The following is an 18,572-nucleotide window of genomic DNA, read 5'->3' on the forward strand; positions in this document are numbered from 1 at the left end:
GCCTCACGCCGACGCGGAAATGACGGACGTGCTTTCCCGGGCAGCCACGAGTGTTGGGCTAGAGTGGAACCCTCCACTCTCCCCTGAACCCTCGCGGCTCGACGATCGGTTCCTGGCCACGCCCCGCCCCCATTTCTTTCTTCCTGGAAGTGCATGAGGAGCTGACAAGATCATGGGAGGCACCTTTTACTTCCCGGTCCCAGTATTTCAGCTTCCCCGCTCTCGCTACCCTCAATGGCGGAGCGGCCAGGGGATATTCGATGATCCCCCAGGTGGACAAGGCGCTCGCGTTGCACTTGTGTCCGCAGAGCGCCACCACCTGGCGTGGGCGCCCGAGACTCCCGTCCAGGGCCTGTAAGTTTACATCGTCCCTGACGGCTGGAGCCTACAGTGCCGCTGGACAAGCTGCCTCCACCCTGCACGCCATGGCTCTCCTGCAAGTACACTAAGCCAAGGCACTAAAAGAACTGCACAAAGGTAGTTCTGACCCGGGATTGATGCAGGACGAAGGTCATGGCGCGGTCTCTCAGGCAGGCGATGTCCACCCTGGTGGTCCAGGAGCGCCACCTTTGGCTCAACTTGTTCAAGATGGGAGAAGCGGTCAAGGCACGGTTCCTTGATGCCCCCATTTCCCAGGTTGGCCTGTTTGGCGATGCCGTTGAGGACTTTGCCCAGCGGTTCTCGGAGGTGAAGAAGCAGGCGGAGATTTTACAACATATCCTGCCCCGGTGCCGCTTAAGACCCCGCACCCTGTCTGCTCGTCGCCAAGGGCATCCTCCTGCAGCAACAACACCGACTCTGCTGCAACCCGCCCCCATGGCCCGGCTCCGGCGTGGAGCCCTCCGCAGGAAGCAGACGCCACCCGTCTTGCGGTCAGCCGCTAAGAACCCGAGGAAGGCTTCGAAGCGCCCCCGAGATGGGTGACCCAGGGGCGAGGAGATCCACTTCACTGGAGCTGGTTGACAGACCACTCCATCCCCTGGTGGAGGGCCGGGAGGAGAATCTTTTGTGTTTTGTGGCACAAACACGCCCACACGGGATTGGTTCCAGTGGACTACGGGGATGAGATTCCTCCTCCTCCCTCCTTGACCAATCTTATGGTGGGTGGCAGGAGCCAGGTAAGTGCTTCGATGTCCCTCGAGTCCCCTCGATGTGGCACCTCGAGCTCCACCCTGCTGCAAGGCCCCACCCGCTGGTACGACTGACGTGATCATTCCCTTGGTCCCCATCGCCCGGAGTTTGGACGCATGGCTCACACTTTCCAACCCGTCGTGATGGCTGACCCGGACCGTCTGACTCGGCTACGCGATTCAGTTCGCCAGGTGCCCGCCCAGGTTCAGCAGCATCCGCTTCATCTTGGTGAAGGGCGAGAATGCCACTACCTTGAGTGAGGAGATCATTACCCTTCTGTGCAAGGGTGCGATAGAGCCTGTCCCTCCAGCCGAGATGAAGAAAGGGTTCAACAGCCCTTAATTCATCATACCGAAGAAAGACGGTGGGTTGCGACCAATCCTGGACCTGCGAGTACTGAACCGGGCTTTGCACAGACTCCCATTCAAGATGCTGAGGCAAAAACACATTCTAGCGAGTGTCCGACATCTAGATTGGTTCACAGCGGTAGACCTAAAGGACACGTACTTCCAAGTCTCGGTTCTACCTCAACACAGACCCTTCCTGCGGTTTGCCTTTGAGGGCCAGGCATACAGTACAAGGTCCTCCCCTTCGGCCTGTCCTTGTCCCCTCACGTCTTCATGAAGGTCTTGGAGGCAGCCCTTGCCCCACTAAGGGAAGTGAGCATCCGCATTCTCAACTATCTCGATGACCGGCTAATCCTAGCTCACTCTCGAGAGTTGCTGTGCACACACAGGGACCTCATGCTCCGGCACCTCAGCCGACCTGGGCTTCGGGTTAACTGGGAAAAGAGCAAGCTCTCCCCAGTTCAGAGCATCTTTTTTCATGGTCTGGAGTTGGACTCAGTCTCGATGACAGCGCGTTTCACGAACGAGCGCGGACAGTCGGTGCTGAACTGTCTGAAGGCGTTCAGATGGAGAACAGAGGTTCCACTGAAACTTTTTCAGAGGCTCCTGGGGCATATGGCATCCTCAGCAGCGGCCACACCGCTCGGGTTGATGCATATGAGACCGCTTCAGCACTGGCTTCAGACTCGAGTCCAAAGATGGGCACGGCGCCGCGGGACACATCACATAGCCATCACGCCGATCTGCACCGCCTCTTCAGCCCTTGGACTGACCTTGCATTTCTATACCTTCTTTCTCAGGGACGGGGCACCATCTGGCACCCACGACCAGACCTCTGGAATCTCCATGTCTAGCCCTTGGACGGGACGCTGAGGATTTAAGTGGCCTACCGCCCGCGGTGATAGACACGATCACTCAGGCTAGGGCTCCCTCTACGAGGCGCCTTTATGCCTTGAAGTGGTGTCTGTTCGCTAAGTGGTGTTCTTCCCAACGGGAAGACTCCCAGTGATGCGCAGTCGGATCGGTGCTTTTCTTCCTGCAGGAGAGGTTGGAGGGGCGGCTGTCCCCCTCCACCTTTAAGGTGTATGTAGCCGCTATTTTGGCTCATGATGCAGTAGATGGTAAGTACTTGGGGAAGCACGACTTGATCATCATGTTCCTGAGAGGCGCTAGGAGGTTGAACCCTTCTAGACCGCGCCTCGTTACCCCATGGAACCTCTCTGTAGTCCTTCAGAGTCTACGGGGAGCTCCCTTTGAGCCCTTGGAGTCAGCTGAGCTTAAGGCACTCTCTTTCAAGACTGCCCTCCTGACTGCGCTCACTTCCATCAAGAGGGTAGGGGACCTGCAAGCATTCTCTGTCAGCGAATCGTGCCTGGAGATCGGTCCGGGTTACTCTCACATGATCCTGAGACCCCGACCGAGCTATGTGCCCAAGGTTCCCACGACCCCTTTCAGGGATCAGGTGGTGAACCTGCAAGCGCTGCCCCAGGAGGAGGCAGACCCAGCCTTGGTGTTGCTGTGTCCGGGGCGAGCTTTACGCATCTATTTGGATCACACGCAGAGCTTTAGAAGCTCCGAGCAGCTCTTTGTCTGCTTTGGTGGACAGCGGAAAGAAAGCGCTGTCTCCAAACAGAGGATCGCCCACTGGGTCATTGACGCCATCGCTATGGCATATCAAGCTCAGGATGTGCCACCCCCTGCGGGGTTACGAGCCCACTCTACCAGGAGTGTGGCGGCCTCCTGGGCCCTGGCCAGTGGCGCCTCTTTGGCAGACATCTGCAGAGCAGCGGGCTGGGCAACACCCAACAAATTTGCGAGGTTCTACAATCTCTGGGTTGAGTCAGCTTTGTCCCGCGTAGTGGCAGGCACAAGCAGGTAAGTTCTGGGACAGCTGGCTGGGAGAACTGCTTGTGCATAGCGCCTTTCCCCCCCTTGAGGGGAAGACGTACGTTCTTGACTCCCAGTAGTGTTCGCAGACTGTGATACCTGGATGACTTCCTCCTTAGCCCTGTGGCAGTTGAGTTTGCAGAAAAACTCACTGCCAGCTCAGTAAGTGCGCTGGTAAGGCCCTGTACTGAGGTAGGTACTCCGCATGCGGTGGTTCCCCATAGGTAACCCTATGTGTTTTATCTTCCATAAAATCGTTTCCCTCTTGGTAAACTACGTCTTCCTTGGTCGCCATGCTTGTAGAAACTCCTCCCCCCTTGGGTAGGACCTACCATGCGACTCTCCACATGACATACTTCCGACAAGACTCGGTAAGACCATGTGATGTATTTCCACTTGAAGTACCACACCCCCCCCCCGCCTTTTTGGGCGGGGTGTGGTCTCCGCTGTGTCTTCCCTTTGGGAGTGACACCCCCCCGATGTAGACACCTAGGGCTCCCAGTCAGTTAACAAATTCCACTCTTTTTGGGGAGAAAAGAGAAGGAAAATAGGCCTCGGCTGGGCCAGCCTGTCCCTATTTGTTGAGCAGTCGACCTGTTCCTGAAGGACTGTTCGACGCTCAAAGAGCGTTGGGGGAGGTTACATGATGGCACACAGCAGTCTGCCTGTCACACTCCGCCACTTCATGTAACACAGTTCAGCTAGTTGTGGCGTTTTGTATAGGGATCCCTAGTGTCACTACATCGACACAATGTCGAGTGAATGACAGATAGGGAATGTCATGGTTACTTTCGTAACCTCCGTTCCCTGATGGAGGGAACGAGACGTTGTGTCCCTCTTGCCACAATGCTGAACTACCCGCTGAAATGGCCGGGACCTTGTCAGCACAAAACCTGAATGAGTGGTTGCATAACAGCTCCTTTTATACCCCTATGTCCGGGGGAGTGGCATGCAAATTCCACTCGCCAATTCTCATTGGCCTTTTTTCCAAAAAGCAGAGGTGTTTCAGGCTCCCAAGAGTGACCCCTAGTGTCACTACATCGACACAACGTCTCGTTCCCTCCATCAGGGAATGGAGTTTACGAAAGTAACCATGACGGTTGCATGGTAAAGGCTGTTTTGTGGCAGGGGCAACATTTTTGACTTGTCGACCAGCTGTGGGTTTGATTGAGTTGGGAAAGGAAGAGGCAGGGGGGTTGATTTAAGCTGTAGGAGACATGGAGTGTTTCTATTGATCAGGAGACTTATCATTACCCTTATCTCGAGTGAGTAATTTGTTTCACCATCCACCAGTAAGAGTGGGAATTGAATTTACTCGTTTTTTGTGACACGCACACACAGACACACTCAAAGAAACTCTCCAACATTGATATTGAGTACCACACAGCACTGAAATAGACCTATGTGGTCATCTCGGAAGATCTAATACAGTTTACTGTGTGCAAATGACTTGTTGTTGGACTTTTTTCCATTTCTATTCTTTTTTCTATGCAGCCAATGCAGGATCGGAGAGTCAGTGCTTTATGCAAATACTTTTCAATGCTTCATGATTACTTTGATAAGATGCATGAACTTTGGAATTATGCACTGTTTCCCAAAATTATCTTATGAACAGTTTAGAAGAGCAGATTGTAACACTTTACAATAAGGTTATATTTGTTAACATTAATAACTACATTATTTAACATGTACTAACAATGAACAATACTTCATATTGTACTTATTAATAAATAAAGCACTTATTAATCTTGGTTCATTATAATTTCGAACTTCGCGAGGAAAGGGGATAAAAATTTGAAATGGAATGCAGGCATCATCTGTTCTGTATTCTTGACGTACACACATGCGCAATGCTGGGGGCGTGGTTTAGCGTGGCTGACAGCAAATACCCATTCATTAAAACGAAGGAAAAATATCCAGTAGATTTGGCTTTTAAAAAAAAAAAAAAGATGTGTTCAGAATGTTCAGTTTAGACCAAGATTACAGAGATATAATCTATATTATACCTCTAAATTACACACCATTCAAAGGATTTAGAACACTAAGACATTTTTAACAAATATTAAATATACATCTGACCATCTAAAATCAATTAATAGCCCAAAACTGCACACATTGCATGGGCATGTTTAGACTAAACATCATCTTATGTGGGCCAAATTATTTTATTTTCATTATTTAATAATTGTTTAATTATTTTATTTTTAATTATTTGTTTTAATTACAGATTTGCTTTTCGGTCAAAACTTGGCAGCATCAAATTCGTAATAATGCATTATATCTAACAGAAATTCAGTGAAGACTTGGAAACAACTGAGTAACCTTTTACTGTATCTCAATATTTTCCCCCGTATCAGGATTAACTGTTTATGTAATATGCAACTTGTTCATGTGACATAAGCAGTAATTATATATAGTTGTCTAAAAAGTCTCAATCTCAGTCAAATGTGCTCCTAATGTTTGCATGGCTAATGACCCGCATGTGCGTGTAAACAGAGAAATTGGGTTCAGTGCAAAAACTACGCAGTAACTGCTTCAAACACACTTTGAGTTGAGTGTTGAAAGAAATAGGGGAGCTCAAAACAAACAGACTGACTGCCAAGTCAGAATACATGCTGAAATTGAGCAAGCTGAAGAGCCAAAGGCAAGAACATTGATGATTTAGGCAAGTTACATTGCAGATGTCAAGATTAAATGTGTAGTTCAAATACAGTACTTTTAGAAAGTTGACATGTCATGTGGTGTGTCATGCTGAACTCCATCTAAGACTATTTTAAACACCATTTTGCTAATTATTTTTTTAATAATCAAAGTATCAAATAAGAGATTACACAGAATATTGTACTTGTAAAAATTCAAGTCACAACACAGGAACATTTAAATGAGCTGGTGAAGATTAAAAATTTTGAAAAACTTCAAAGAAAATGTGACCAGTTACAGTCTTTAAAATATATACTTTCCCTCATTTATCTTGATGATGATTAAAAAAGGTCATGGGCATATTATGCATCAACTACCAACATACTGTTACAAGTATACAGGTGCATCTCAATAAATTAGAATGTCGTGGAAAAGTTCATTTATTTCAGTAATTCAACTCAAATTGTGAAACTTGTGTATTAAATAAATTAAATGCACACAGACTGAAGTAGTTTAAGTCTTTGGTTCTTTTAATTGTGATGATTTTGGCTCACATTTAACAAAAACCCACCAATTCACTATCTTAAAAAATTGGAATATGGTGACATGCCAATCAGCTAATCAACTCAAAACACCTGCAAAGGTTTCCTGAGCCTTCAAAATGGTCTCTCAGTTTGGTTCACTAGGCTACACAATCATGGGGAAGACTGCTGATCTGACAGTTGTTCAGAAGACAATCATTGACACCCTTCACAAGGAGGGTAAGCCACAAACATTCATTGCCAAAGAAGCTGGCTGTTCACAGAGTGCTGTATCCAAGCATATTAACAGAAAGTTGAGTGGAAGGAAAAAGTGTGGAAGAAAAAGATGCACAACCAACCGAGAGAACCGCAGCCTTATGAGGATTGTCAAGCAAAATCGATTCAAAAATTTGGGTGAACTTCACAAGGAATGGACTGAGGCTGGGGTCAAGGCATCAAGAGCCACCACACACAGACGTGTCAAGGAATTTGGCTACAGTTGTCGTATTCCTCTTGTTAAGCCACTCCTGAACCACAGACAACGTCAGAGGCGTCTTACCTGGGCTAAGGAGAAGAAGAACTGGACTGTTGCCCAGTGGTCCAAAGTCCTCTTTTCAGATGAGAGCAAGTTTTGTATTTCATTTGGAAACCAAGGTCCTAGAGTCTGGAGGAAGGATGGAGAAGCTCATAGCCCAAGTTGCTTGAAGTCCAGTGTTAAGTTTCCACAGTCTGTGATGATTTGGGGTGCAATGTCATCTGCTGGTGTTGGTCCATTGTGTTTTTTGAAAACCAAAGTCACTGCACCCGTTTATCAAGAAATTTTGGAGCACTTCATGCTTCCTTCTGCTGACCAGCTTTTTAAAGATGCTGATTTCATTTTCCAGCAGGATTTGGCACCTGCCCACACCGCCAAAAGCACCAAAAGTTGATTAAATGACCATGGTGTTGGTGTGCTTGACTGGCCAACAAACTCACCAGACCTGAACCCCATAGAGAATCTATGGGGTATTGTCAAGAGGAAAATGAGAAACAAGAGACCAAAAAATGCAGATGAGCTGAAGGCCACTGTCAAACAAACCTGGGCTTCCATACCACCTCAGCAGTGCCACAAACTGATCACCTCCATGTCACGCCGAATTGAGGCAGTAATTAAAGCAAAAAGGAGCCCCTACCAAGTATTGAGTACATATAGAGTAAATGAACATACTTTCCAGAAGGCCAACAATTCACTAAAAATGTCTTTTTTTATTGGTCTTATGATGTATTCTAATTTTTTGAGATAGTGAATTGGTGGGCTTTTGTTAAATGTGAGCCAAAATCATCACAATTAAAAGAACCAAAGATTTAAACTACTTCAGTCTGTGTGCATTGAATTTATTTAATACACGAGTTTCACAATTTGAGTTGAATTACTGAAATAAATGAACTTTTCCACAACATTCTAATTTATTGAGATGCACCTGTATTGTACCAAAGGGAACACTCCCTCCACTTTAAGGGTACATTACAGAAGAACAATCCAAAAACTCAAGAACAATTTTTGGGCAATCTAAAAATTCTCTGGAACCTACTCCCACTTCCAGAAAATGTGTTGTACAAACAACTGAATTAAGTCACCATTTGGTAGCACTGTTGCATGACTTGAACTATGGGGAGAACAGGAGGTAACAGGATCGGCAGATGATGCAAGCTGGACTCAAACTCACATTGCCTATACATGTACACCACAGCTACAAATGACAGATGCAAATGTGATAACCACTAGGTCATGATCTCGATCACTTGTAGTACAGTATTTATCACTTATATTACTGTAGTGCTGCATACCATTTGCATTATGTATATTCGTTGTTCTATCTAAAATTAAACTAAACTGTGTTCTTACTCATTTTAGACAGTTTACGCATGAGGTTGATCTAGGCACTTACTTGTTTTGGTGCTTGGAGCCCTGCAGGTGTGCATGATATTGCGCCACTGAATTCAGCGTGACACTGCAGACATCACATGTGTAGCAGCGTTTAAGACCTACAGAGACAACAGGCACACACAAATGTGTGTTTGTTAGTAAGTAAAAATATACTTAATTCTGTTTAGATTTACAGGGACAGTGAACAATAATATGTAACATTTCTGTAAATGTGCCAGTTTAGATTTATAGCTAATTTTCAACTGTTTCCTCTGGGTATATGCTAAAAAAAGGACACAAGAGAAATCAATGACAACAACAAAATAAAATTAAACAAACATAAAAGCCATTACAAGAAATCAGAATATTTAAAACAAGATACTATCATACAGACAAGCACATTAATGGCAATACTTAAAGCACATTTATTCGAGACTAATGAAACATGGCAATCATAGTATGGAAAACTGAGACCGCAGCAATATTATATAATATTATAAAATATAATATTTTATAAAATAATTATATAATATTTTATTGTTTAGAAAGTGATTCATCACAAGCACATACTTTGGCTCTATCTTTGCCACAGCTTCCATCACGCCAAGCTGAAAACAGAGTGGTCAATAAACCCTTATCATGTCATTCCTGAGAAAGGGAGGACTAACTGAGGAATGAGATAATGCTGGTCTCTGTCTCTCTAACCACGGGTCACTTCTCAGCTGTGTTTCACAGTTCTGCCTGATCAACTCACCTGATTATCTTACCACATGGGAATGTGTGTGTGTGGAGAGAATCAATTAAAGAGACATAAATATATAAATGTCAAGCCTTTTTTATTTATTTATTTATTTTAAAACTATGAAATTACAATTGAAAGGCCTCTCCATGAAACTAGATCCATGTATATTGAGGGGGGCCTTTTGGGGAACGAGGCTCCTCTGTTCTCTTGTGTGTGTCAAGTGACATTATAAATATTTGAGAAGGCCATGTGGCTTGTAATGCAGCATGGGATACTGATGTTCTTGCACCTGCAAGGCCAAGACAGAGGGGAGCCAGGAACCATGTCACTTTTGTGCAGATACAGTATGAAGGAATATGAGAAGATTAAAACTTGGAAGATGAAAGAAGACAACACTTCGTATCACTATTTGCATTCTGTTGATTTTGGAATGCAAAAAGCTTGTGACTAACGATGTGACACATCAACACCCTGGCTTCTCTATCCAGCCGTGTCTGCTTGCACCCCCGTTATGGATTAAGTGTCCCATGTAATTGCTGTCATGTTGCACTAATGATATTGCAGGCTGAAAAATGGCCTTTGCATTTCCTCCTCTTGAAATTGAGTTAAGCCCATAAACAACATTCGGAGGAGAAGGGCGTGGAGAAATTAATGTCTAACTCATGGTTAACTTGAACCATTCTCACACATCTAAACTGTCCTGCCTTGGTTGATGTGCGCTTGCTCTGTATTATAGTAGGCTGGCAAAATGACAGTGACAGTCAGGGAACAAAGTCTTCCTTGTGCTGGTTCCTGTTATACCCAAGAGTCTGATTATTTCTGCCGTTGGTCAGCCAGCATGTGTTTAACAAAGTTGCTAATCGTATCAGCAAAAGTAAAACTGAAAACCACTGTAAAAATGTCTTAACCTCCCACAATTTCTTTTAATGTGATACACAGTCATGGAGACAATGTTTTTGGACTAACAGATATACAGTGGCCCCAAAAAGAATTTGAAACTTCAACCACACCTAAAAATATATGAATGTTTAAAATGTCACAAACACCATTTTCAAGTAAAACATTACAAAATAATAAGTTTGTTAGGTTACAAATGATAGCCTACATTTCTTATAAGTATTTGGACATTTTCTGGTTGTCAAAGTTATGGAACATGTTCATAGTGATGAACTGGTTAAACAAGTGGCAAGGAGGAGGGCAGGGCCAGGCCGTGATGATGCACGCCTGGCCCCTAATCAGGCTAATCAAGCTGAAGAGAGGGATAAAGAGAGCTACAGGCAGCTGCCCTGTATGTGTTTATGTTTGTGTGTCTTTGTTTAATTAAATATTACTTTGATTCTCGCCTCCACATTTCCCTTTTACCCTGTTATATTGGTGCCGAAACCCGGGAAGGAGGAGGGATGCGCCATAGTAGAGTCCTCGCCACTACAATCCACCCCAAAGGAGCAGCCGCGGGGGACGGAGGAGCCCAGTCACCTGAAAGCGGAGGAACGACCCTGACCGTGAGGGGAGGAGGGTCCACTGCCAGGAACGGAGGAGACCCCTACCATCCACCAAAACGCGGCGGGGCGTTCCGTCCGCCAGGGGCCGAAGGACTGCCTCCGATCCACCCAGGGAGGAATGGCTGTCATCCACTAGAGGGTGGAGAGTGACCGAGGACCAGGCTATGGCGTATCAGAGAACCGGCGAGTATGTTTCTTTTTTCACGCTCTCCTCTCTCTCTCTCCCGCTGTCGCTCTGTGTTGGCCTTTCCCTCTCTTTTTTGTTTTGTTTTTCCCTCCCCTTGTCTCCCTCCCAGGTCCGAGAAGGCGGGGAAGACCTGCCGGCTGGTGGGGCCGGAAGGGCACACCCCCCCACTGACATTAAGGGGATGTAAGAACTGAAACGGAAAGGTTTAAATAAAGTTAGATTGTACGCGAGATATCGCGAGCATAGGAAAACGGAGAGAGCGAGAACAGGAAGAGAGTTGCACGAGGTAATCAGGTGGAATGAGGTGTAGTTAATGTAAAGAAATGTCGAAATAAACCCTGAGTTCTGAGCACAGAAGTCTTGGTCCGACTCCTCTATTCAATGGCCATAACAGACAAGGAAAATAGCCAAGAACCCACGCATGATACTCAGTAAGCACGGATTCATCCAGACACACAAACCTGAGTATTACATTGGTGGCAGTGGTGGTTGGCTATTTATCTATTTGTTCTCTGCATGGACATTTTCTGCCTTACTCTGAATATCGTAAAATCGCCACATCAACCTGCAGGCACGTTTATATTGTGGTATAATATTTTTACGTGCTATATTTTTGCAAGTTCGGATTACGTGCCATATGTATATTCTCTCTCTCCTCATCTCACCATCGCTCACACACAAAATGGCTGATAATGAGAATGATCTCACGGAGTTGCCACAACCGCATAACGCGATGGCCGGTACAAGTTCACATGTGCCGTTCCGAATTTATCTTCCAGCTCCTTTTTCGGGTGATAACACTGAACTAGGGCTGCAACTAACGATTATTTTGATAATTGATTAATCTTCGATTATTTCTACGATTAATCGATTAATCGGATAAAAATTATTTTAAAATATGATTTTTCAAAAAACTGAAATGATAAAGGGCGTAAAGATTTTGTTTGATTTACATTACTGAATTAACGATTATTTACTCTCACAAAACTTTAAAAAGTCTGAATCATAAAAAGTTAAGTTTATATTTATTATTATTACTACTTTCAGGGCATATGCAAAACAGTTGCTTAACTGGTAAAACTTAACAAAAAATGCTCATCATTAAAGAGTAAAATGATACATAGGGCATGGAGTGGGACAAAAGATCAGCCCAGCAGAGGGCAATAGTGACTCGAGAACAGAAACATTAATAATTCGACCCAACTGAAAAATACATAATTATGTTAGATACAAACAGTACGCTTGTACGCCGTCGCTGATTATATACATTTAAGTATTTTAATATTATAGTTTTTAAAATAGTATTTTCACTGATTACATGTTTCTAAACTATTCTTTAAAAAAAATAAAAAATTATGTTTATCCAGTAAAATAATGTTTGCAATTGTATAAATCTGCATTATCAGGAGGACTTTCAAATATCAGGACCCTTAGCATTATTATACATTATATTCAGCATTACATACAGTTTAATATTGTACAATCATATGTAAACCCTGTGCAAATACACTCTCATGCTGAAAAAACTCACTGTATTACATGGGCAGGAGAAAACACTTTGAAAACTGGCACACCTTGACTGCTAAGACTTCAGTCTGATATCAATGAAAGCTGCACAGCTGATTATATTGAAACTGAAATTGTGGTATGATGTTGGACAGTTTAATCAAAATGATTGTGCTCCCTTTCTCCATTGCGATATTGACGCGGATGCGCGTGTCCGCTTGCTCGTTAGAGTTTAACAGAGACTCGATTGTGGTAAGAACAAACAGTTTTGCGAAATACGTGGCTGATTTTGAATTCATAACATGTTTTCATTATAAAACATAGACAATAGCAGTAAAATGTAAATTATGTGCTGGAGAGAAACAACTAAGGCCAGTGCTGTTTTTGGACATGCAACATTTTTGGCCACATTCCAGACATATTTGAATGCTCGTCCCTGCAAGCCTCAGGAGCCTCTCGAAGTTTATGCCGCTGAGCTCACCAGCTTAGTGACAGAAGCTTTCCCTCAGTATGACGTCACAGAGATTTTTCGTAGATTTGTTACCGGCTTAGATTCAACACTCCAATTGAAAATACATGAGCATGGAGCAGTGACTTTGGACAATGCTTTAAAAACAGCCACTCAGTGTGAGTGTGCACAGTTAGCTATCAGCGTAGCCAATCCATCGGCTATCATGCCAGTGACTGTGCATCAGCAACCCTCATCTGCCACGACGATGCCAACGCCCATCGCAGATCTGGCGTTGGCCATTGCTGACCTCCGGACGGACCTGCATACATTACTCCAGCCCCACCAGCATCGGACTGATGAATGCCTGGACTTACTTTCACAACAGATCTCCAAACTTCAGCACAAGGTGATGGAAACCACACACGCCTGCGCAGCTATTGACTACAACATGACACCACGGAATCGCCAGCCCGAGTGGGACGACCATCACCATCATCATCAGGACTGCCACTGCCCGGCACTTGCAGAGAGAATGACGACAACAACCTTACGATGACTACAGCCCCTCACAACGCTGCTGTTCTGCTCATGATCATACTACATCTTATGAAGACCCCCGTCATCGGTGCTGTGAGTCACACACTCCTTATCACACACATCTCGATCAAAATAGCCCTCACAGACAAAATTACACACACCTTAAACCAGACCACTCACCCTCGAGAGAGCGCCGACCCCATTTTGTCTATGAAGACAGACCACACACCACTCGCTCACCTTCACCAAACTCACATTACAGGCATTCTAGTTATCCCACTCTCAGCTCGCCATCACCACCCCCTCATTACAGCCACCATGATCTCACACAACCCCTACATGCCATGTACATTTCTCATCAGCCAAAAGGGATACAGCCCCTCTTTCACCACGTCAGTGAAACGAGTAGAAGCTGTCATTGGGGACCAAATGTCAGCTCCAAAACACTCCATGGTCCACTCTGATAATATGCAGTGTACATCCACCCCACCTACACCATTCATTCAAGTTACACTGGCTGGCTCTGAAATCTACGCTCTAGTTGATACCGGTTCGGGTTTATCCCTCATTACCGACGACTATCATAGATCGATCCCAGCCTTGGCATCTCAACCTATTAGTAAGCTGTTCATGTTGGCCTCCTCAGTCACAGGACAACTGTTAAACATACTGGGCTCTGTAACAGCCCCATGCATATTGGGGATGTCACATTTTCTCACGTTTTTCATGTAACACACACAGCAACACATCCTGTGCTCATTGGATGGGATTTCATGGTTGAACAGGCAGTTACGGTTGACATACCACACACACAACTACGACTGTATGACACTGCAGCATTTCTCTCACTGCCACAGTTGTTCATTCCAGTACAGAGCGCCGCAATCACTATCACGCAGGTAATGGTTCCACCTATGTCAGAAAAGGCAATTTCAGTTTCTATTAGAGACAGTGCTGTCGTGAACCCCTTCACAGACTCGTATGTGGGTATTTTAGAGCCTCAGTCTCCCAATGCGGTGTCCCTAGGCATCGTATGCGCTCTGATATCGATACAAAACGGCAGAGGCATTGTTAGAGTCGTTAATCCGACAAGCCAACCAGTGTCTTTAGAGGCGGGATACCCCGTGGGCCAGTTTTTCTTTATAACAGGAAAAACACACGACGAATATGCGCTAGTGTCAGCTGTAACTACCTCCACTGACAACGCACACGCTGTTCCAGACATGCTTTTAGCAGACACCTGCTTAAACGCAGACCAGCAGTTGCTACTTAAGGATTTGTTGACAGAATTTGCTGATATTTTTAGCTCACATCCACATGATTATGGAAAGACTGATTTAGTCACACACACCATTAACACAGGCAACGCTGCTCCAATTAAACTGCAGCCATATCGTACATCACCAGCGATGCAGAACATTCTACAACAAGAGGTGTCTAAGCTTTTGGAGCGTGACATCATTGAGGAGTCGCAGAGCCCATGGTCAGCCCCTGTTGTGCTCGTACGAAAGAAAGATGGTACAAACTGGTTCTGTGTGGACTACAGACGACTCAATGCGGTCACGATCAAGGACTCACACCCTCTTCCTTGGGTAGATGACACTTTAGATAGGCTGTCTGGAGCACAAATGTTCAGCACGATTGATTTGACTGTGGGTTATTGGCAAATACCCCTTATCCTGGCAGACAAAGAAAAAAACGAGTTTTCGACGAGCGCAGGGCTTTATTAATTCCGTATAATGCCCATGGGTATTTTAAACATGCTGCCTAGCTTCCAGTGCTTAATGGAGTTGGTGCTCCGCAGTCTGCACTGAAGCATCTGCTTGATCTATTTAGACGACATAATCGTTTACAGTGCTGACTTCGCACAACACCTAAAACAATTGCGCGAAGTCTTCGGACACTGTTGTTCGGCCAGACTCAAACTGTCTAAATGCCATCTCGGTTACGTTCCTGGGCCATCATGTCTCCAGTGCAGGAGTTGAGCCTGACCCATCAAACATCGAGAAAGTTAAGATGTGGCCAATTCCAACATCCGCCACGCAGGTCAGGGCTTTCTTAGGCTTATGTTGGTATTACCGAAGGTTTATCAGAAACTCCGCTCATACGGCAGAACCCTTACATACAGGTTAACACACAAGGGTGTTACGTTCACTTGGTCAGTTCAGGCAGATGTATCATTTCGCGTCCTAAAGGAAGCATTGACATCGCCGCCTATTATGGGTTTCCAAACCTTTCGATCCCCTTTTTACTTTACACAGATGCGTCCCTGTATTTGGTTGGCTCCGTCCTCTCGCAACAAGCGGACGGCAAGGAACATGTTATTGCATACCCCAGCCACATGCTATCAGCATCGGAAAGGAAATGGTCCACTTTCGAGAACTATTCGCCATTGTGTGGTCGGTGCGCCATTTCCACCACTACCTTGCGTGCCACCCATTTACTATCCTCACTGACCACAAGCCTTTGGTCGGACTCAAAATTCTCCCTTTGGACCAAGATCCAACGGGCAGTCGCGCACGTTGGGTGGTCGAATTAGATCTTTACGATTGGTGCGTGTGCCACCGCGAGGGTGCCAAACAGCTCGACGGCCACAGGTTGAGGTCGTTCAACATGATAATTACGCCGAGAAGGAGTCCGCCATGTCTTTGGTCGCAACACAGGACCCATTGTTCGATCCGCAGTCAAACCCGGCATCGACACCTGCGCAAACAACAAAGAAGCATGTTAATTCTCTCATAGTCACGCCTGTTCCAAACTATGTCACAGCAAACCTCATCCAAATTCAAAGGGACTGGAAAGTAGCAGAACAACAACATTCTGACTCTGAGTTAGCCACCATCCTCTCATGGGTAGAAGTGGGACACAAGCCCCCTTTGTGGAGGCTCCGGAATGCGTCACCATATGTTAGGAAATTGTGGTCACAATTTGGTCATTTAACCATAAACGAAGACGTCTTGTGTAGACTGTCGCGCAACCCTCCCGCTGACGACGTCCTCCAAATTATCATTCTGACATCCTTTGTTCCAGACGTACTGACCCATGTTCACGGCGATTTTTCAGTTGGCCACTATGGCCATGCTAAAACCCTGAATAGGGCTAGACGATTCTTTTATTGGCCCTACATGTCTGCGGACATTTCCAAACATTGTTCTCGATGTGCGGCCTGTCAGTCACGGTGTTCACCTGTCTCTACTCATATCTCCTGATCATCCATTCGAAATCGCCACCATGGACATAACTGAGCTGCCTCCGTCAACTAAAGGCAACCGTTATGTCTTAGTGATGATGGACCTGTACACTAAATTCGTGAATCTGTATCCTTTGAAGGATCAGACAGCTATCTCTGTGGCAGGTTGCATCTTTGACCATTATATACCACAACATGGGGTTCCGGATGCCTTGCACTCCGACCAAGGCAGACAATTCGAATCTGACCTCATTAAACATCTTTGTAAGTTAATGGACATTAAAAAGCTCCGCACATCTCCCTATCATGCCCAATGCGATAGTGCTGTGGAGCGCTTCAATCGCACCTTGAAATATGAGTTTGCTAAATACCTCTTTGTGTCTGGTAGAGAATGTGATGAACACCTTCCACACATCGCATTAGCCTGTAACACCATCAACCATTCCAGTACCGGGTTCACGGCATTCTTTTTAGCGCACGGGCGTGAGGCCTGCATTCCCTTGGACGCACTGTTTCAAGACAGCACCACCGTCACTTCAGCCACAACGGGTACGCCCACAGTATTTGCGAACTCGCTATGACAAAGATTGCCCACCACTTACCGGTAAGCAACTGTCTTCCGCGACAAAGCGCAAGGACAACAGCAACTTTACTATGATCGCCATGTAAAGTACACTCCATACAAGGCGGGCGACTTAGTACTCATTGATGACCCGGCCAACAAGCATAACAAACTACGTCCCCACTGGGTGGGTCCTTATGAGGTTTTGCATTCAATAACACCCCCTGGTAGTTTTACCCCATGGATTTTGCGGTTCGTGATACTTCCAAAACACACGCCAAAATGAAAGTAATTCACTATAATCGCATGAAGCCATACATCACTGATCCTTCACAAACACACACTCCCCCCTTACCTTGGTTAACTGTTAAACCAAACACCCTGAACACGCTATTAGGTCTCCTCCCACCCCATATCATGCCAATGACCCCTGGAACCCCCACTCTACGTTTGCCACCAGCACCCCAGCCTTTGGCGCAGCTCGGACATTTACCGGACAGTGCAAGAGACATTTGCCCCGCACCGTCCTTGGTACAACCCCCCCAAATGCCAACTTCAATGGTAGTGGGAGTACCTACTGGTGCCCCAGTGTCCCCTGTCACACAGACATCCACATCACATGTACGTCCCAGGATACATCGGACACCGGCTTACTTAAAAGACTTTCAGTTGTACTAAGTGGTGTGTGCTTTGACTGTAATGACGTGACTTTTGTTTCTGCCATTATACTGTATGCAGATAGCTAAATGGTATTTCTTTAAAATATAACACTGTAAATTGTATAACAGCATAATGGGTTAATTGTTCTCATGGTTATACAGTAGTGAAAAAAGAGAAAAAAAATACCCTCTGATGTAAGTTCTGTGAAATTCACTGTTTTCACTATGTTCTCATATGGGAGTTAGTGTCACGAACCCAAGGACTTCCTCCACTCACCACCAGAGGTCTCTCTCACCCGAGTTATGAGAGCTTCAGGAACTACACTTCCCAGCATGCTTACCTGGACTGATTACTCCCACACCTGTTCCCAGTTCTGATGACTATTTAAGCACTACACTAACTCAACTCTTTGCAAAGTCTTGTTTTGCCTAGCTGACATTTCTGAGCATTTATACTGTTGTTACTGCCTGCCTGTGTTTGACTCCTGCCTGTTTACCCACCGTTTGATTCTCTGCTGCCTGCCTTTGATTACGTCTGTTTACCTGGATTTCTACTTTGATTGTTTTCTGCCTGCCCTGAACCTCGCCTGTTTATGACCACGTCCCTGATCTATCTACGCTGTTCCATTGCTGGAGATTTACTCTGCCTGTCTGTTTATGATTTGCACTTTTACTAATAAACCGCACATGGATCTAAACCTCAGTTCTTCGGAGTCTGTGTTACAGTTAGTGTCGAGGTACATTAGAAATGAGGACATTTCTTATAGGAAGGGGAGTATTATGTAAGAACTGAAATGTAAAGAT

The 18,572-nt window shown here is 45.5% G+C and overlaps 1 protein-coding gene across 1 annotated transcript in view; it reads right to left on the reverse strand.

Moving 5' to 3' along the window:
- The window catches only part of LOC127439926 (zinc finger matrin-type protein 4-like), a 177,953-nt gene that overhangs the window by 23,481 nt on the left and 135,900 nt on the right, over positions 1-18,572 (reverse strand). Inside the window, exon 6 of the mRNA XM_051696224.1 lies at positions 8,455-8,551. Coding sequence (XP_051552184.1) covers positions 8,455-8,551 — 97 coding nt within the window. The remainder of the gene's footprint in view (positions 1-8,454; positions 8,552-18,572) is intronic.

This window comes from Myxocyprinus asiaticus, chromosome 4, assembly GCF_019703515.2.
Source record: "Myxocyprinus asiaticus isolate MX2 ecotype Aquarium Trade chromosome 4, UBuf_Myxa_2, whole genome shotgun sequence".
Classification (NCBI taxonomy): Eukaryota; Metazoa; Chordata; class Actinopteri; order Cypriniformes; family Catostomidae; genus Myxocyprinus; species Myxocyprinus asiaticus.